The sequence below is a fragment of the Nilaparvata lugens genome, chromosome 10 (assembly GCF_014356525.2).
Source record: "Nilaparvata lugens isolate BPH chromosome 10, ASM1435652v1, whole genome shotgun sequence".
NCBI lineage: Eukaryota > Metazoa > Arthropoda > Insecta > Hemiptera > Delphacidae > Nilaparvata > Nilaparvata lugens.
Window position 1 is genome coordinate 20348275 of NC_052513.1, and position 20528 is coordinate 20368802.

General features: G+C 34.8%; 1 protein-coding gene across 1 annotated transcript in view; it reads left to right on the forward strand.

Moving 5' to 3' along the window:
• The window catches only part of LOC111045826 (kinase D-interacting substrate of 220 kDa B), a 103819-nt gene that overhangs the window by 27911 nt on the left and 55380 nt on the right, over positions 1-20528 (forward strand). Inside the window, exons 5-13 of the mRNA XM_039436649.1 lie at positions 622-720; positions 3034-3132; positions 5665-5862; positions 7697-7795; positions 8894-9085; positions 10517-10621; positions 13023-13121; positions 17580-17723; positions 18856-18988. Coding sequence (XP_039292583.1) covers positions 622-720; positions 3034-3132; positions 5665-5862; positions 7697-7795; positions 8894-9085; positions 10517-10621; positions 13023-13121; positions 17580-17723; positions 18856-18988 — 1168 coding nt within the window. The remainder of the gene's footprint in view (positions 1-621; positions 721-3033; positions 3133-5664; positions 5863-7696; positions 7796-8893; positions 9086-10516; positions 10622-13022; positions 13122-17579; positions 17724-18855; positions 18989-20528) is intronic.

Here is a 20528-nt window from a genome sequence, read left to right on the forward strand (position 1 = left end):
TCTTATCAATGCCTTCTATAGACGGTAGCTGATACAGGTGTATTGATGTAATATCAACTGTTCATTCTCGTTTAAAATAATTAATTATATTTTATTGAGCAAGAAATTATATTTTTCAATAATTTCATAATTAAGATGAAATATTTTGATCGTTGATTATTAATTCTACATTGTTAAAAGACGATCTGGCAACACAGCAAAGCGAGAAAGAGATAGCGCTATCTGCTCTGTTGGATCATAGACAAGGTTAGCAATACCATTGCTCATCAAACACTGCCATTATAACGTGGACCTCACTATATTTAAATCAAGATTACTCACTTGATTTAAATCATGAATATATGTCATCTAGATTCTAGAGTTTTACAATAATCATTTATCACTATGTTTGTGAATTATTCCAGTTAATTAAATGGCTCAAAATAGGAACAAGCCCGTATCGATTCCCTATTAAAAACTTGAAGTACTTGTGTGATTATTGTTATTCTGAGCTATAAATTGCTGAGAATATTGGTACTAAGAACTGTATTGATTCGTATTAAAATATTTGAATTTGAATATACTCGTATTTGCATATTGTCATACGATTAAGTTGATATTATGTTCTTTGGTATTTTCCAGAACGGTATAACTGCACTTCAGTTTGCTGCGTTGAAGGGTAAACTCGCCATTTGCCGAGAACTACTCAACCATGGCGCTGATGTCAATTTGGAAGACAATGTAATTATAATTTAAATATTTTATTTCTAATTTTATTGAGTGTTATTGCCATGCACAGTAGAGTCTTGGTGCTGTGAAAAGGGTATATCGGTTCAGAGATCCAGTTAAGAGTCTGGGATCTTATTCAGGTCTATCTTTCTATAGTGAGGTCCACGTCATAATGTCAGTGGAGAAAAGTAGAAGTACAGTGTTGCCGATTCTCTGCCTTGTCACTGTCTTCTATTTATAGGATAGAAAAAAGATATTCCATGTGTAGTGCGTTTTTTTAACGGCTTCATACATGTAGAGAGATTTGCCAAATCATGTAGTGCTGAATTTAAATGCCTCACGTTGGGCCGGCAAATCATGTGGAGCGTGATTTAACTCGCCTCACATATGTAGAGTGAATCTTGTACTGAGTCAATGGTGTAGCGGCTATAAATTTTGTAATTGCGTGTGTGGACGCTGAGTGTACACCAGACTGATTGATTCACTACAAGATTCAATACAATTGTCGGAATCGCGGGAGGCCTAAACGCTCGCTCACCCTTGATTCTTCTAATGACAAATTGTATTGTGATGAAATTTTTATAAGTAGTGTAGCGATCGCTAAACACTGAATACGGATACCTTAAAATTATTACCTGTGAAGAATGAGCATACAAAATCATACAGGTCGAGCAAAAATCCCGATGTAGATAATTTACGGGACTGCGTCTCTAATAAGTTCTGAAGGATTAAAATACGGTATTTGAACCAAATATCGTTCAGAATATACTTCGAGAACAGAGTCTTGTCGAGTTTTAAGCTCTATTGTAGGAATTTATATGATCTATGGCTGCCACTGCTGTACAATTGATGTGTTCGCTCCTAAGTCGAGGTAGGTAACAGATAAAAGCTGATATATGAGCAGGTAAGGACAAAGAATAAATATCTTGATCTGACCCCACTCGCTACATCCACTTAGACCTGTTCCAATATCCAGCTTAATTCAATTATTCTAATGATCGTATTCGATCGGTTCTTGATAATATAGAACGTATCAGACACAATAATTGACAGGCTTAAGAAATAATCGAACTCAGAAAGCGAATTAACAAAACTGAAATATATTACAATAAAATATGTAATCATACAGTGCAGGTTCAGAATTTGATTTACAGGTTGATAATAATTTAGCATTAACAGAATAGTTAAAAAATTTCTTGTGCTTGCATGATACCATGCGTGATTCAACAGAATTTTACAATTGATAAAGTTTAACAGTTTTGAAAAAAAAATAGTGAGAAAAATGAATTATAAAATATTTTAAAATTGCTCGGGGTCGTGGTTCAGGCAGCGGAGGATAGTTAATCAACTACAAATTCTTAGAAATTAAATATGAATAAATTTTAGGCTCTTAATAACTAAAAGCGCTTGTCGGCGTGGCCAATAATTTAACGAAGAAAAATTTATGTTTTTCTGCACTGAAATATTTTCGAAGCGTAGATTGGGGCCCCTTATGACTTATAACTCACGTGAAATTCCTTGGTAGTCGTGGTTTTCTTCTTTAGATCAAAAATCGTTTGATCGGCGGCAATCCAGGCTTCGGTTTCAGCACGTGGGGAATTTTAATTTAAATATCTCCTTCACCGAATTAATTAAGGGATAATTTACTTTAAGCTTTTAAATTTATCGATTGATGAGAACAGAAATTTACGAATAACAAATAAATTGGCCTAAAATATCGGCTCACAAATAGAACATTTAAAATCGAACAAGAAATTTTCACAAATAGGTCTTTGGTAACTATAAAAAAGAGATCTACATGGTAAGGATTTCAAAAGGGAAGTGCTGCTCTTTTCTCTAAGCTTTTAGGCTAGACCTTGCTTCTCAGAATCTCAATGTAATAATTTGCATAAAAATTTGCCATTGGTAGAACGCTTGTGACGTAAACATGACGTCAGTGGCAAGTAGTAGAATACAATTCCTTTAATTACAATAATAATTTAATTTATGTAATTCTTAAAACTGCTTAATCTTCTAGACATAGTTCCTCTCATACAATGTACACGTGCTAGTGTAACTGATAAGGCAGGGTTGGTGTCTGATAATAGATTAACATGTGTTGCTTTCAAACGATCACCGTCTTGGTGCTATTTCTATGCACTGTGATTGGCTTAGACCTGCCATAGAGATTTAATTACCATGTGGTTCAGTTGAATTAAATTATAATAAATTAATATTCTTGTACAATTTTTATTAGGTTTGAGATTATTATAAATAATTTCTGCCATTTTCTCATTGATATTGATTCTTCAAGAATGTTGAGAATAATGTTTTTTGTTTTGACAGGATAACTGGACAGCACTGCTGTGTGCAGCTAAGGAAGGCCACACTGAAATCTGTGAGGAGCTTCTCAATCATGGAGCTAACATTGAGCAAAGAGATATGGTATGACACATTTCGCTATCTTCTTTCAATTTAATATACAGAGTGGGCAGAGCCGATTGACGAGTTCGGTAGAGTTATAAGTAATGAACCGTTCAAAAAGCGCAGAAACTTTTGTAACATTTTCACATAACGCTGGGAGGTGACATTGACGGTGATGTTGCCATTCTCAAACAACTATAGCCAGTAAGCTCACCTGATCTAAACATATGTGACCTTTTCTATGGGTTTACATCAAAAATAAAGTTTTCAAAGATCGCCCACACACCTTGTGAGAAATAAAGGAGCAAATCAGAGAAGAGATCCAGGCCTTACCAATCGCAGTGTGCCAAAATGCGTTTTCCTCCACCTACTGTCAAAAGTACTTACTTTACTCCCTGAAACATGATACTAAAGTGTCACTTTTTCGCTCTCGGTACTAAAAAACAGAAAAACTCCCTAGGGAGTAGAAGTGACTCCATTTAAATAACATGGGAAGCATCTCTATTTTAAAAACGTACATTTGGAATAGGTCAGAAGGTCTAAGCTCAGATGAGGAAGCATATAGAGTAGTCATTAAACCAACTAAATTCAATACCTCAACCAGACATTTGATCGATGTATAAAATTTATGTTTGTATGCTGAAATTATTATTACAAACTTCATATCACTATACTAAAAAAAATGTATATATTTTTTCTCTTATTCCATGTTATTCAAAATATCAGCCAACGAATATTACTTATTAACTAATCAAATTTGAAACGGAAACTTCATCATAGCTGTAGTTTTGGCTGTCATTGTTGTTACAACTTTAGCCGACAGATAGTGCTGTCGGAGGAGAACTGTGATTACAAGCCAGCTGTTTCTGTTTACTTTTTAGATTATGTTGTAACACATTGTTTGGTCACATACGTTTTTAAAAATTATTTTATTATCAGTTTTTATAAAAATGCCCCACCTGTACTTGTCATAGAACTTTCAGTGCTTAAAGCCATTTCTCATACAATAAGTTTTCATGAAGGATTCATAAGAAAGCATTTCCCTTCAACTCTCAGCTGCCTTCTTTGATAGACTCTACCTTGGTCGCTTCACTATGTTTTGACCTTAATGAATATTCACGTGAAGTGAACAACAACAAGACTTAACCTATTTCGGACAATGTGTCTCTTCTTCTTCTTCTTCTTTGGCTGTGCCTTATCCCATTTAAATGGGGTCGGCATTCCTTCCTCTTAGTTTGCCTCTCCACAAAGCCCTATCCAATGCTCTCTCCTCCAACCACTCTCCCGCAAGTCAGCCGCTATTCTATCTGCCGACCTCATCCTAGGTCTACCTCGTCCTCTCACACCATCCAAAACCAAATCCTGCACTCCTCGTCCAACATAATCCTCCTCCCGTCGCTGCACATGCCCAAACCACCTCATCCTTGTCTCCCGCATTTTCTTTCCCAGTGGTCCAACTTTTACAGTGCATCTGATCAATTCATGTCTTATTTTATCTCTTCTTGTAACCCCACACATCCATCTTAACATTCTCATCTCAGTCACTTCCATCTTTCGTTCCTGTTTCTTTGAAATGGGCCATGTTTCTGTTCCATACAGCATAGCTGGCCTCACAACTGATCAATACACTTTTCCCTTCAATTTGACAATTCACTCTCTTATCACAAAGATTCGGACAATGTGTAACCATAGAGAAACAATAGCGTAAGTAGATATCCCATGATATAGGGCGTTTATGTCTTGACTTTTACTGTTATCTCAAGCCGATTACTGTCGATTATTGTCGATTTTTACTGTTTTGACTGGGTAAGAGTGTATGAACGGCACAATATGAGAGACTAACAGCGTCATAAAGCTTCACAGGAAAGAACTACGTGGTCTATAGGCTTGAGATAACATTAAAAGTTGCGACATAAACGTCCTATACCATGGGATATCTACTTACGCTATTGTTTCTCTATGGTGTAACCTTATCTAAATTTGGGAGAGGAATAGCACAAGGTAACCTTTTTTCACTTCCTATCATTTGAATGATGTACCTATTGTATCAATTCAATAAAAGAATCATGTTATAAGAACAGTATTTGATTGGTGTTGCTATTGGTGTCTATTGACAGTCACCTACTCTGATACTGATTGATATAATGTGGAAATCCAGCATTATTCTATGAATATATTTTTTTATTTTTCACTATTCTCTTTTCTAATTTGATTGCATGGGAGGAGATGCTACGGTATTTCTTCATAATTGAAAGAATATGACGTTTATGTTGACAATACCACTATTATAGAATAGCAGGTAACCCGTGTTCCGCAAGGGTCTATTTAAAAACTTGATTTAACCAACTGAAATCTTGAAGAATTCAATATAGGTAAGCCTATAACCATCCTCGGTAAGTGAAGAATCTATTTATGCAAAATTTCAAGTCAATCAGTTGAGTAGTTGAGACGTGATGATGCGTCATTCGTGAATTTCCTATCCTGTATGTGTATAACCTAGCTCTTTCCTTTATTATTATTATAGATTTTTTTAATTTGTGTTTTGTTTTTAAGGGAGGCTGGTCGTCACTTATGTGGGCCACCTACAAGGGACACACGAGCACTGTGAGACTGCTGCTGGATCGCAGTGCAGACGTGAACGCACACGGCAACTACCACATATCGTCACTGTTGTGGGCGGCCGGGCGAGGGCATACGCACATATGTCGCATGCTGGTCAAGCGAGGTGCCAAGGTCAATGTCGGCGATAAGGTGGGTCATTCATTCATTCATTCATCTGCCATTAATTCATTTATTGTTAAAAGTACAAATCGTACTATGACTGGCCTAGTCTACGGCTGGCCACTAACGGTAGAACACATTGAATGAAAAAGACTAAGAACTTTGCAGAACATTTGATAACAAATAATCACAAGTTCACAGTTAAGGAGAATGTTGAGTTTCTGCATGTTAATAACAAAGGCAGATCTTTGAATATTCTAGAGGCTTCAGAAATAACAAGAGTAATTAAGGAAAATTCCCAGTATAGTTTAAATGACCAGATTCATTTCAACCAATACAACACTACAAATTTAGTTTGATCATAAAATTGTAAGCATACATTAGTCAATAGTTTTTCCATTTACATATTTGTTTTATTATCTTTAACACTTGTTTTCTTGGTTATTATTTTGTACTGAAAGTAAATTTTGTTATCATGGCGATTCTGTTGCTTAAGCCGCCATTTTGTCACACCGTTGAGTGGGAGGAGACTGTCTAGCTGGGCCAATGGCAGGCGTTCATGCTCTTGACCAATAGCAGTACTCGCCTACTAGTATAAATTCTGCTGCTCTTGTATTTAGTTTTAGTTTATCAGAGATTGACAATGGTGTTATAACTGGAACCGGTCTGGTTTCAATAAATCTGTGGTTTTTGACAATTTCTTAGTCTTTTTCATTCAATATGAATAATTACCACAATATCAACTTCTCAACTACACAAAAAGTGAACGGTAGAACATATCAAATCAATAATTAATAATTCGTATTAAACGAAAATCTCAATTAAATGCTGTAAATCACCCCGAAGACTTCTGCTACTGCAAATATTAACTACAGGGTGAACAGCTACATGGAATTTCGATGAGCAAAAAACAAATGCAACCTCCCATTTATTTCCATTTGTATATCAAATCGAATTTATTCACTCGAAGCTCATACAAAATATTACAAAAGTATAGAACGACAGCTATAGTGAGGTCCACGTTATAATGGCAGTGGAGAAAGATAGGAGAACAACGTTGCCGATCCTCAGTCTTGTCAATGCCTTCTATAGACGACTATAGTTGATACAGGCTTATTGATGTAATATTAACTGTTCATTCTCGTTTAAAATAATCAATTATATTTTAATAAGCTAGAATTATATTTTTCAATAATTTTTAATAATGTATTTTCATAATTAAGATGAAATATTTTGTTAATCAATTATTAATTCTACATTGTTAAAAGACGATCTGGCAACAGAGCAAAGCGAGAAAGAGATAGCACTATCTGCTTTGTTGAATGATAGACAAGGATAGCAATACCATTGCTAATCAAACACTGCTATTATAACGTGGACCGCACTATACAGCTTTTGCATCCAAAAAGGCGTATTTAAGAATGAATCTCAATAGGTTAAGTTTACTGTTGTCACCATAATCTACTGCTTAAAAACAACGTTTTTTGAAGAAGATGCTTATTTTTACAGTTTGCATTCAGTGTAGCTTGAGTTTTTTAAGGAAACGAATTCATGGAATCGGAAAGAGTAATCTTCCAGTTTTTTGGAGTGGAAATGTTTGTAAAGAATGCACATAATGCTGTTTCAATCAAGCCTACTTGAAAATAAAAATAGCTAGAATGAACTTGTAGAGTGCTACATTTACATTGTGTAATAAAATATGCAAAAAATCGATGAATCATCCTTATAGTAGAATTCATGAAACTGACATCATGCAGTTCCATGAGTCTGTGTCTACGCACTTTTAAAGTACTGCTGTTGCTACATATATTTCAGTATTTATTCGCATAACTTTTGTCACTAAATTGTTGTTATTCTTTTACAGTACGGCACAACAGCACTGACGTGGGCGTGTCGAAAGGGCAACCCGGAAATAGTTGAATGTCTTCTCAAAGCTGGGGCCAATGTTGACACGGCTGGCATGGTAAGTAGGTCTACTTTATAAATATTATAATAAATTTTGTATGGAAAATCATAAATTCACTTGTTTTTTTCCCTTTAAAGCCCAGAAGTATTTTGATATTTTTGCTGTAACACAAAAACTACAAACTACTGAACCAATATTTAAGAATTATAAATTAATTTTGGAACTCATGTACATTGTAAGGACTTGCTACACCCGATTAATAGCAATATTACTAGAATTGCTTCTTGGATCTCACTTGATATCTTCAATACTCTAGGCCAGCCAATAACGTTTCATTTTGCCTGACTGTACAGTCGAAAACCGAAACGTTAAGTTGAGCCACTTTCTTAGATTGTGTGCTCTTGAAGGTCAGCTGAATATCGTATTTCTTTCCTGAATATTGTATTTGATAAATAAAAAAGAAGTATTCAATTATTATAGAAATTACTAGGGCCCTCTTTATAATTTTTCATTTTTATAAAAACACAACTAGTCTCGAGCACTCATGCTCGAAAGTGCATGTGTCAAAATGAAAATGGCATTTAATTGACACTTGAAAATGGCATGAGTACTCGAAACTCAAGGTCTATATTTATTTATTTATTCTTATGGTTTTTATCGGCAGAGAGATCCTTTCGGATGTTCTGCCTTGCCGTATTACCCAATGTCATTTCCTATCAACACTCAAGTTTATAGGTTATGTCTTGGGTTCTTCATGTTTTCTCACAAAAAATTTGCACTTTCACTTCCTGAGTTTCTATTTTATAAATTTTAAAATCAAGAAAACTATTTTCAAACACAAAATCACATTTAAAAATCAAAAACTATAAAAATATTGATATTAATATTGAACTGAAAATTTCACATTACAATGAAATACCAAGGTATTTATAGACCTTTTGTATCACAGTAATATAGTAACTGTTTATAATATGTACTCAAAACTATTTGTGTTTTTGTAAGAAAGTATAAAGACGGTAGAGTAATTTCTATTAAAAACAATTCAAGTAACCCTATTAAAATATTCTGTTAAAAAAAGAAATAATTATTGTTTCTTTATCAGAATTCTGTTGAAATGTGTTTTATTTGTTATTGTAATGCGTTTTTTTGTTTTAGTACTCGTGGACACCCCTATTAGTAGCCGCCATGGGCAACCACGTTGAAGTGGTGAATCAGCTGCTGGAGTATAGGCCCAACATCAATGCACTAGACAAGGACGGATGTACAGCATTGACCATTGTCTGCAAGGAGGGCTTTCACGATATTGCCGTCGCTTTGCTCAATTCGGGCGCTTACATTAATATTCAGGTGAGAACCTTTTCTTTCCATCTCTTCGGACTGAAGTTATGTACAAAATGATTGTGATATGATGATAGTAATAATCATAATGCTCGTCCCTTATATGAGGAACTAAGACGTCCTATGACGTTCATAATGTCAGAGGCCCTGAAATTGATCAGTTGCGACTTGAAAACTCTTGACACCAGACCTGAGCCAGCCAGGTCACACGATATTATTATTATTATGACGTTCTAAGAAGAAGAAGTAAAAGATGTGGAAGAAGATTACATTGAATGCGTGTAGCCATGCATAAGTCTAAATACAAAATCTGGACAGAGCCTTTGAAGCCTATGTGACTTGTCTGTAGCTGCTCACACTGAACGCAACCAGCAAGTGCCCGCGTTCTGTGTGAGGCCCGGTTGCACAAAAGCCGGTTAAGTTTCAACCGTGATTAATTACACAAGAACCAATCAGAGAAGGCCTTTTTGATAAGACGGCTTCTCTGATTGGTTCTCGTGGAATTAATCACGGTTAAAATTTGTCCGGCTTTTGTGCAACCGGCACTGAGTGTTCGTTCCTATTGCTCTTTCCTGATTTTGTTTCTCATCAGCGCGCTTGGTCATTCACGTATATAATGTGATTCTAAAGCTAATATAATGTGAATAAGGCATCTAATGTTATACCCTTAGGCCCGGTTTCCAGTACATTTATCAAATCTAATGGACCATTAGTGGATTTAATGTGGATATAATGGTACATCATTATTGTTATCACATACTTCGAAAATTAAAATATAAATATTAATTATGATAATTATTATCAGTCCAATATTGCTCTACGGTGCTGAGGCATGGAAGTTAGATAGAAGGGAGGAAAGGAAATTGATTGCATTCGAGAACAAGATCCTTAGAAAAATGTATGGACCTATAGATGAGGGAGGAGAGTGGAGGAAGAGACACAACAAGACCTTTATAGGGAGCCAGATGTAGTATGCGAGTTCAAGTGTAGAAGGATCAGATGGGCCGGGCATTTCACGACGGAAATGGTGGAGTCAAGTGAAGACCGGTATGGAGAGAATTGGCGCAACCGAGGAGGACGCGGAGAATCGAGAGAGTTGGAGAGGGGCTTTGTTGGTGCGGATAAATATCTACTTAGATATGTATGGCCAAGGCAGTAGGTAATTAAGTAAGTAAGTATAATGGCGCAGAAGATTTAAAAGGTTTCCCAGAAACCGTCTAAATTCAGGAGATGAATAGTTAAATGTTAAGGCCAGACGGGTAGCAAACTGTCGTTGATTTTTGCAGTAGAATGCCGCGTCAAAGATGGCCAAATAAAATAGAATGGAAGGTAACCATAACGTTGTAAGTAGTAACATATTCTGGTAGAATTTTTACTGCCGATACGTAACTAAGATTTTTTGAAATTGAAAAATGTTGAATTAATTTGTGTTGATTCTAGGACCGTAGCGGTGATACGAATCTAATTCATGCTGTGAAGGGAGGTCATCGTAGTGTGGTAGAAGCTCTACTAAAAAAATATGCTGACGTTGATATTCCTGGAAAGGTATGTTCTATAACTTCTCTTTATTTCTATTTTATTGATGAATTGCATTGTACAATATTACAATATTGCCACAAGTCAAATACATTGGTACATTAGATTGTGTTTAAGATATTAAAATGACAAAAAATAACTCAATTCGATGACAAGATGACAAGAATCACATCATTTTAAAAGCCTCTCAATTCAGAAAGATCTATTATACTGTAATAGTATATTTCGCACCTAGTGCCGAAAATGAGATATTTCCGGCTCGAAATCGGTTTTTAAGTCCGAGGCCGTAGGCCGAGGACTAGAAAAGATTGAGAGCCGGAAATACATTTTTGCCCATGGTGCGAACGCTATTTTTCGCCACACCAAAAAAAACTTCCCAATATAAGAAATTAAAAAAAAAAAAAAAATCAAACAGCCTATTTTGATAGTTTGAATCTTGGTTATGACAACTTTCACTGTCAATTAATTTCAATATTACTAATAATTAATTTACAATAGTGACAATATTTTTATACTATTAATATTTCGAATAATTGTTTGAATTTTTATAGCTCGCGCTTTGCGCCTGGTGCAATATCTCATGGATAGATGGATGAATAGAATTTTCATTACTATTTTGAAATAATGTGATTAAAAAATTAATATAATTGCATATTTCACAGTTTTGTCTCAAAATATATCTAAAAAATTGATTGAAATTTAAATTACGGTAACTAATATAAAAAATAGCCAATAAAAGTCGAAATTCATCGACAAAAAAAAATGTCACTGACCGAGGTTCGCGAACCTAGATCATGTTTGTAATTCTCCGAGCTTTGATGTATTACGCCTTTATGCTCTCGGCCATAGCATATTTTTGATTGAAGAGGCCTGTAAGTCAGGTAACGTATGTAGGCTACTATAATATAGTGTAGGCCTATAGCGGCAAACTTGAAGCCGGTTTGCCGGCATTTTCACAACAAAATATTGCTCTGAAAATAGTTAAATCATAGAGAAAACATTCGAAGATTCAATCTTGAGTGGGCCTAATGTTTTCTCTATATGGTTTGATATTGAAGAAAAATTATCTAAAAGTTTTAATAATGAATTACGGAAAAATTACTAGGAATTTTTCAGTCAAGGCTGAGTTTCACCAGTAGGCTTACCTTAAACTTTAGATCTCTGCTGTATTTTCCTATTATTATTGTTGATTGTATTGCATTAAGAAGTGGAATTCGATAATAAAAAAGAAACAATTATTACTCTACCTCACTTTTAAATATTGATACAATTATTGTACTTTGATTTCAAATTCGATTCTTCACTTTTAAAGACTTGCGATACTTACCTTTCTGACAATGGACAATGCAGCCAACATTATATTGTTGAGGCTATGGAGATATCATCGTATTCTATTGTTTGATATCAAAAACACAATAATAAATATTAAATTATGAAACAGTAATTCATAAAATATATTATAGACATGATACCGCGATTCACGATACATAATTATATAGATTATTACAGTCGTTATGAGATTATCTCTATGATTTTTGTGAGATCGGACACGATCAGCTGTTATTCAAGGTCATTTTACAGCCCTAGGGCCGTAAAGTTTTACCGGCCTGGTCGGAAAACAATCACTTTCGGCCTCCATATGACGCACGTAAACCAGCTCATTACATCCAAGTGTGGCGAAAAAGGATTTTTCTATCAGCCAGTCTTTCAAATTACTCTTCAACAAAACTTCTGAGTCAATCTCAGATATATCAGGTGGGAGAGAGTTCAATATTTTCCTGCTCATGTGATCAGGACTACCTCGAAAAAAGACGTTCTATGAGCATCTAGTCTTAGAGCATTTCTAGACCTCGTGTTATACCCGTGTATATCCGATCCTTTAGCCCAAGAAGCTTTATGTTTGAGCCGATGTAGTGCAGCCTCGAGTATGTATAGACAGGGTAGGATCAGAATTGTAGCACTTTGAAACAGTGGCCTGCAAGGGGTTTTGGCAGGTTTCCCCAGCATCACTCGCTTGACAATTCCAGTTGATGAGCGCAACAACATCAAGCCGTATGTCAGTACAAGTTGAAAGTATATCACATAATAATCTTTTTTTAAATTATATCTTTGTTTAAATTTTATCTTTTTTCTTCAGGATTACTCTTGTATATAAATACAAATAGAAATCTAAGTACCCTTTTTAAAATTATTTACTCACAACGATAACATGTTTCGGCTTATGATGCCATTATCAAGTCAAGACTTAGATTTTTATTTATATTTATATCTTAGGAAGTTTACCATGGAGTCTACTAATATTTCACTTGTACTTGTTTGCAGCAAAAGCTGCTATAAGTTGTTAATGATTGAGCATTGCGCATTTAATTTATTGAGGCTTAGGTTAAATATTTTTTTGTTTGTATTGCAGGAAAGGAAAACTGCCACTTATACGGCAGTTGAAAAAGGAAACATTCCAATTCTGAAATTACTATTAGGTGCGAATCCAGACTTGGAAATAGCTACCAAGGTGAGTTTCTTCTACCGAAAATGTTTTAAAAAATGTGCAAGACTTCATTCATTTTATTTATTATGGATTGATATTTTTAATAAATCTACTCAGTTCAATATATTGAAAGTTTCCCAAACTAGCTGGAATTAAGACTCCATATTAATTGATTAGTTAATTTTAGTGAAAATATCCTGAATTAGGCGGAGTTAGGGATTGAAAGTCTTTTCCACCAATCAAACTTGAACTTTTATATATAATATCTCTAACAATCACTTGTACTGTGATAATTATGACATGATTTGCATTTGTTCCTAAGTTCCAACAATCTTATTTAGTCTGGGAAAAAATTCATGTATGTGCGCGTCTCATTTATTTTTTGTATACTGTGTAATATGCTGCTTACTTCTGCTCTTTGTATCTTTTCTTAGTATGATTTTATTAATTGAATGAAGCAAACAAATACTGTACTCAGAAAAGAAAAAAACAGACTATTGCCAAAACTTCTTCTATTTTGTAATTTTGTCACGAATAGTCGAAGTAGGTTATGTCCATATTGATTTTTACCCCAAACAGTAATTAATCTATATGTCTATAGTGTCTTATGTATAATAATAATAATAATAATTTATTTATTCTCAATAAGCTCAATACAAGAAAATGTAAAATATATATATATATATGTATACAGTATAATATATTTATGTTGACTATGTTATCCCTTGTTGACAAGCTGGTTCATTGTGAAATGCTATGACATTATTTGAAAATTAATATTTATTCACATTGTCCCGTAATTTTGGCCTCAATTGATGAATGAAAGAATCTTTCATTCTCAAAAAACATATTTCCAAAAAATTGAAATATATAAAATAATTTTAGAATAAAACTCTTCACCTAGAAACTAGTCTGTGTGTGAAGAGGGTACTATTTTATTGAGAGAATATACAGAGTGACACAGAATAACGGGAACTTTTAAAATCGCCATAAAACATTAGTGGGAAGGGCAAAAATGATTTTATTGAAACTAATGTAAAGTTCAAGACTTGCCATTCGAGAATTATTAATAACATCTATCACTTCTTGACAATTACTTCTTTAACATGACTTCCTCCTGAACGAATACACTCTTGAAATCTGTGTTGAGATTCCTGAACGATTGCTGCAACATTTCAGCTGGGATATTGTCAATTTCATTTTGAATTGTCTGTTATGATTAAACCACAGTTATTGGTCAAGTTGTGAAAACCTTTGATTTGAGATAGCTCCACAAACAGAAAATCGCAGGTGCACAGATCATGGGACCAGGAAACGCAGATGTTGCAGCGATCAATGAGAAATCGTTGACTACCCTTAGACTACCAAACTATTGCTATTCACTTGTCCCATAAAATACCAAATAATTTTTTCCTTATTTTTCAAATATTAACATGGATATTCATAAAAGTGCCAAATATGAATATGAAAAAAAATGTAAAAAAATTCCATCATCACAGAAAACCCGGAAAACTTGGAAAATGTTTTGGGACATATTGTCCCACTTGTATTTTTGGGTGGGACCATATATCCCAATGGTATGCTGGAACAAATAGTGACCAATTTGAGCAACAACATATTCAATGTAATTCAATATATTTATTGTAAATATTAAAAATGATTCAATGTAATATTACATCAATGTCATCTTATAAAATAATTGAAATAATGTACAGTATTGAAATTCCAATGTTCTGGAGACATTATTATTCATGATAAGGAGTAAAACACGCATTGCAAAGCGGCATATTGCATGTACCACATATGAAGCTTGTTCTCTTTTCTTTCTTTTCTTCAGCACACCTGACACAACGACGACGGCCTTTAGCCGCAATTGGTAGATGATCACCAATATTCAGCATTGTCCTGGATTTTTTAGATCGAGGCCCTCTGGAACTGCTGAGCTTGCGTGATACTTTAGCAGTCTGACGACCTGAACTTCACTTTCTTCTTCGTTATTTCTACAAAAATTATATGTTCATTCACTGCAGCAGCCATGATGAATTTGTACAAAACTTTCTTCCACCATTTCTGTGATCTACGATCATAATCATAGATATTGACTTTCTGGTCTGATAAATCAACCCCACCCATAACTCTATTGTATGTAGAAATGGAGGAAGGGCAGTTAATGTCTTTCTTCTCTCCATCCTTTTGTTTTCTTTTGACATTTTCTCTGTCTGGTTTGTGACAATTGCTCAACACAACAACTTCTTTTGAATCCATCTACCTGGCCGCAATAATTCCGTTTTCTGTTGCCAGAAAGTCAGACTCCCCTTTCTGGAGTGTCCCTGAAAATTTCGGCATGTTCTTCCTATTTTTCATACTAGTTCCTACAGCAGCAAATGGAAGTTCTGCCATCAGCTTCACACTCGTAAAAAATCTGTCGAAAGAAATAAGGATGTTGTTACTTTGAAGAGTTTCACATAATTTCAAAACAACTCGCTCACCAAGGGTGTTGTCTTTATTCAAATTGCCTAACTCTTTCCCAGAATATATATTAAAATCATAGATGTAGCCAGTAGTAGCATCGCACCCCTGCCAAGTTTTGATACCACGCTTTATTGGTTTTAGGGGCATAAACTGCTTCAAGGATGATGCACCCTTGAATTTCGTCATAGACTCATCAATTGATTGGTAATTGCCTTCATGAACAGCTGCTTGAAATGTATGTTTGAGACAGTTCATCAATTCTTCTGCATAATAGAGCTTTCCAGCCCCCACTGGTTTCACTGGATGATTACAATATAGCTTCGAAATTAATATTTGGAATCGATTTCGTGAAATATATTTTTTAATAAAACTATTTCTAGTGATTCTTTCTGGCACCAATAATCACTCAAGCTGGGTAGATGATTGTAGCACATAACAATTATAATGCCAACTAGTACCATCATTTCTCCCTCATCAGTCAGTTTCACACAATCATCCTTTCCTCTGTTGAGAATTTCAAGCCTTTCATTGGTACATTCAGCCAGAAATATAAAAAAACTTTTTGGGAACATTTGAAAGCATCCAATTCAGTTGTTAGATTTGTAGTGGGCACTTTCAACTTCATTTTATTAAAATCTGGAATGTTGTATCTGGGAGTAAATTGTTCAGAAGGCTTTCCCCAAACAACATGATTCCCACTTGTAGGTATATCAGAAGCAGGTTCATCTTCTGGGGTTGCTACAACAGGTGAAACTTCATTTACAACAGTCTCAGGAAACTCATCGAAAACACCATTAAATAAAACATCATTTACAGCAGCCTCAGGAACCTCATCGAAATTGCCATCAGAGTCACTATCTCCTCCATCACTTTCACCAGAAGGATTGTATTCTGATCCTGATGAGCAATCCAGATCCAGATCTTCCTCATCAGATAAGTTCAACATGTTGAGCAGCTCTTCATCTGTGATTCTTCTCCTACTCATCTGGAACAAACAAAAAACATATTAATTCATAATTATCTTATGTATTTATAAGTAATATTTCAATCTGTTATTTATCTACAGAGCTGTATAGGTGATAAACAATAATTTTTTGGTTTTCAAATTTTCACAGAAATTCTATATTTTCCAGTTTCAACTCAGTTCAGTAGTATATTGAATCATGTTGTGTATTGTGTAAATATTTTAAATAAAAATCAAATTAGAAAGTTTTTTTTATTGAAGTGAAAATTATGAGTTTGAAAGCCAAACAATTGAATAAATGAATGAATACATTATTGTATTATCTACGAATATGTATAGTTCAATACCAGTGGGACATATGATCCCAATAAAAATTACCATTGGGATCATATGTCCCAATACAAAGAATAACCAATAAAATTAATAAAGTTCAGTACATACCTTTGCAATTCAAGTTTGACTCCTCATAAGTGACAAATAAGAAGTGATTCAGCTACTTTCTACACACAATAACACTAAAAAACACACTAAATGAGCTCCATTCCCAGACAAAACAAGCAGCTGATTCGTACACTGGAGCAGGTAACCTCAATTTACAACAATATGGCGATCAGACTGTTTCAAACAGCTGATGTATTTCACAAAATAGACCCTACGCTACTGTTGGGATTCATTACTGTGCAGTTTGAATGCTCTATTTACCCACTGGGATTCAACGAACTTCTCTTGGGACACATTGTCCCATCGGTAGTTTTAGGTTAGTAATGTCTACTGGGACATAATGTCCCATTGGTAGTCTATGGGTTTTAAAGAGTGTATTCGTTCAGGAGGAAGTCATGTTAAAGAAGTAATTGTCAAGAAGTGATAGATGTTATTAATAATTCTCAAATGGCAAGTCTTGAAGTTTACATTAGATTGAATAGAATCACTTTTGCCCTTTCCCACTAATGTTTTATGGCGTTTTTAAAAAGTTCCCGTTATTCTGTGTCACCCTATATTATATTGAATTTTATCTTGTGTGATTTAGTTGTTTGTGATGTGTTTAGGACGGCGATACCCCGCTGCTAAGAGCAGTCAGGTCTCGTAACACAGAGGCCGTTCAACTGTTGCTGGAGAAGAAGGCCAAAGTGTCGGCGTGTGATAGGCGCGGAGACACCGCGCTGCATGTCGCTATGCGGGCTAGAAGCAAGGTAAATATTAATGTGTATTGAAACCTCAATTATGCTCTATAATATACTCTGTATTTGAGAGTAAATTCTAGGACTTGAATTCAAAGAGATAGAATGGATTCACGTTATAAAGTTAGTGAAAATGATAGGACGCCAGACTATTAATTCTCTGTTAAGATGAAGAAGAAGAAGAAAGAGAAAAAGAGAAGAAGGAGGAGGAGAAGAAGAAAAAGAAGAGGAGCTCTGCAATATTTAAAGTTTGAGTACAACTTTCTGGTCGTGATATAATGTAATATAATAATAGGATAAAATACAGAAATTGTATGTATATATCTGGTTATTTTTATATCCGGTTATTTATGTTTAACGGATCTCGAAAACGGCTTTAACGATTTTCACGAAATTTGCAACATAGTAGGTTTATGATATAAAGATTCGATTGCACAAGGTCTCATCCTTGGGGAAAACTCGCTGAACGACATTAAAAGGATAATTCATCCTTGGCTGAAACAGCTGTGGATAGTAAAAAAGTGAGTGAGCGAGTGAGTATGTGAAAAATCAAAATATCGCATCCACGAAATTCATAAGATGGCGTATAGCCAGCTGTGAAATATAAACACGATCATTTTAGAGAATTGTGTTCTGTTTATCAATAAATTAAAATAACGAGCGAAGCTCGGTATCTCGATATTTAATAATTATTAATTATTATTATTATAATCGGATATTATTTATTCTTGCCAATAATTATCATTTCCACCTTATATTGCAATATTTTAAGGTTTTGATTCATTCCATGTTGTACTGTGAGATAATGAATAAATTGATAAATGTTGTCAGAGATGTTTTAGAATTATTGCTTCATGAAATGAAAAAAAACTATGTTGTCCTTTCCAATATTTTATTTATAACTAGTAGGTAACTCGTGCTCTGCAAGGGTCTAATCAAAAACTTGACCTACTGAAATTGTGAAGAATTGAAAATACGTCTATAACCATCCTCGTTAAATTGAGAATCAATATGCAAAATTTCAAGTTAATCATTCCAGTAGTTCAGACGTGATGATGCGTCATTCGTGAATTTCCTATCCCGTACGTGTCAAACCAATTCTTTCCTTTATTATAGTATAGATGATATTTGCTCTGATTTGCAGGCCATAGTCGAAGTGCTGCTAAGACATCCGAAAAACAGTCAGCTGTTGTACAGGCCGAACCGGGCTGGAGAAACGCCTTACAACATCGACATGAACAACCAGAAAACGATTTTGGGCCAGATTTTCGGAGCCAGTGAGTAATATTTGCTTTACAGTGTGAATTCATCACATTGGATGCGTGTATGTGCAAGTAGTGTACGTCAGATCATGCATGAACCGTAAAACAAAATCTGGAAAGAGCCATTGAAACACGTTGTGACTTGCATGTAGCTGCAACCAGCAAGTGCACGCGTTCAGTCTGAGTGTTCCTATTGCTCTTTCCACATTTAGTTCCTCATCTGTGCGCTTGGTCATGTCATGCATGACCATTTAATGTGATCACAGCCTTAGATTTAGGGTGTATGCACACAGGTAGCGGACAGGCGTTCCGAGTTGCAGCGGTCTTAGTAGGGTATAAACTAGTAGTTCTGTGAACAGTAGACCTCACGCAGTATTCTCATCCACAAGTACCTGATTGAAACTATAGACCTTATGGAAATACAGCTATAGACTGGTTTCTCCACACATCTGTGTAATCACTTGTCAGCTGATTTATGATGAATAATTGTATAGTCTGATTTCTACTTTTATATTGGCGTATGAAGGAGGCTCCTTTTTCCTTTTATATTATCCTTGAAATGCAAAATTTCCAAAAAACCTTGCATATACGTCGAAGCGCAATTAAAAAAGGAACATACCTGTCAAATTTCATGAAAATCTATTACCGCGTTTCGCCGTAAATGCGCAACATATGAACGTATAAACATTTATACATTAAGAGAAATGCCAAACCGTCGACTTGAATCTTGGACCTCACTTCGCTCGGTCAATGAATATCTGTATCTATATCCTTCCAAGACCGCTCTGACCGCTGAACGCTAACCGTTCTAAAAACACGGTCGTTAATATTAATTTGCTCACGACTGAATATTATAGTCGAACTGTAATAGTCAACTGGCTTAGTGGTTTTGTGATATGTTTTGGTTTTGTAGATGTTTGGACTTTTTAACATAAAAAGAACCTTATTTCGAAGTGATTAGTGTAAATTTATAATATAAGGCTCACTATAACCTTAGAACCTTAGTGTCCGATTTCCCAATGTTTCCTATTAGGGAACTTTTGGATTATATATATATATATATATATATATACGGCGAGGTGGAACTACTCTTGGGTCTCCCCACCATTCAAAGCCATACGCTAATAATAAGTCAAACTGTCATTTAATTCATTCATTATGTTATCCAATTCAATATCGATGGAAATTACTGAGATGTTGCAATTATTCAAATGATAATTAATTAATAATTTTATTGTTAAACGAAAATCAAAATTTAATGCTGTAATTCACCCCGAAGGCTTCTGCAAATATTGACAACAGGCTCACCGAATTTCCATCTAACTGTTTACCCTGTTGTCAATATTTGCAGTAGCAGAAGTGTTAGGGGTGAATTACATTTTACATTAAATTTGGATTTTCGTTTAATAATAATTATTATCAATTCAGTATCAGCTCATTGTCGGGCAGAGGTGTCAGCACAGTGGTTATGGTGCGATCGGGCTATTGATCAGTACAGCTCTGAAAGCTTCTATTTTTTGCGTCATTTTTTTGTAAAGCTTCAATTTGCGTCAAT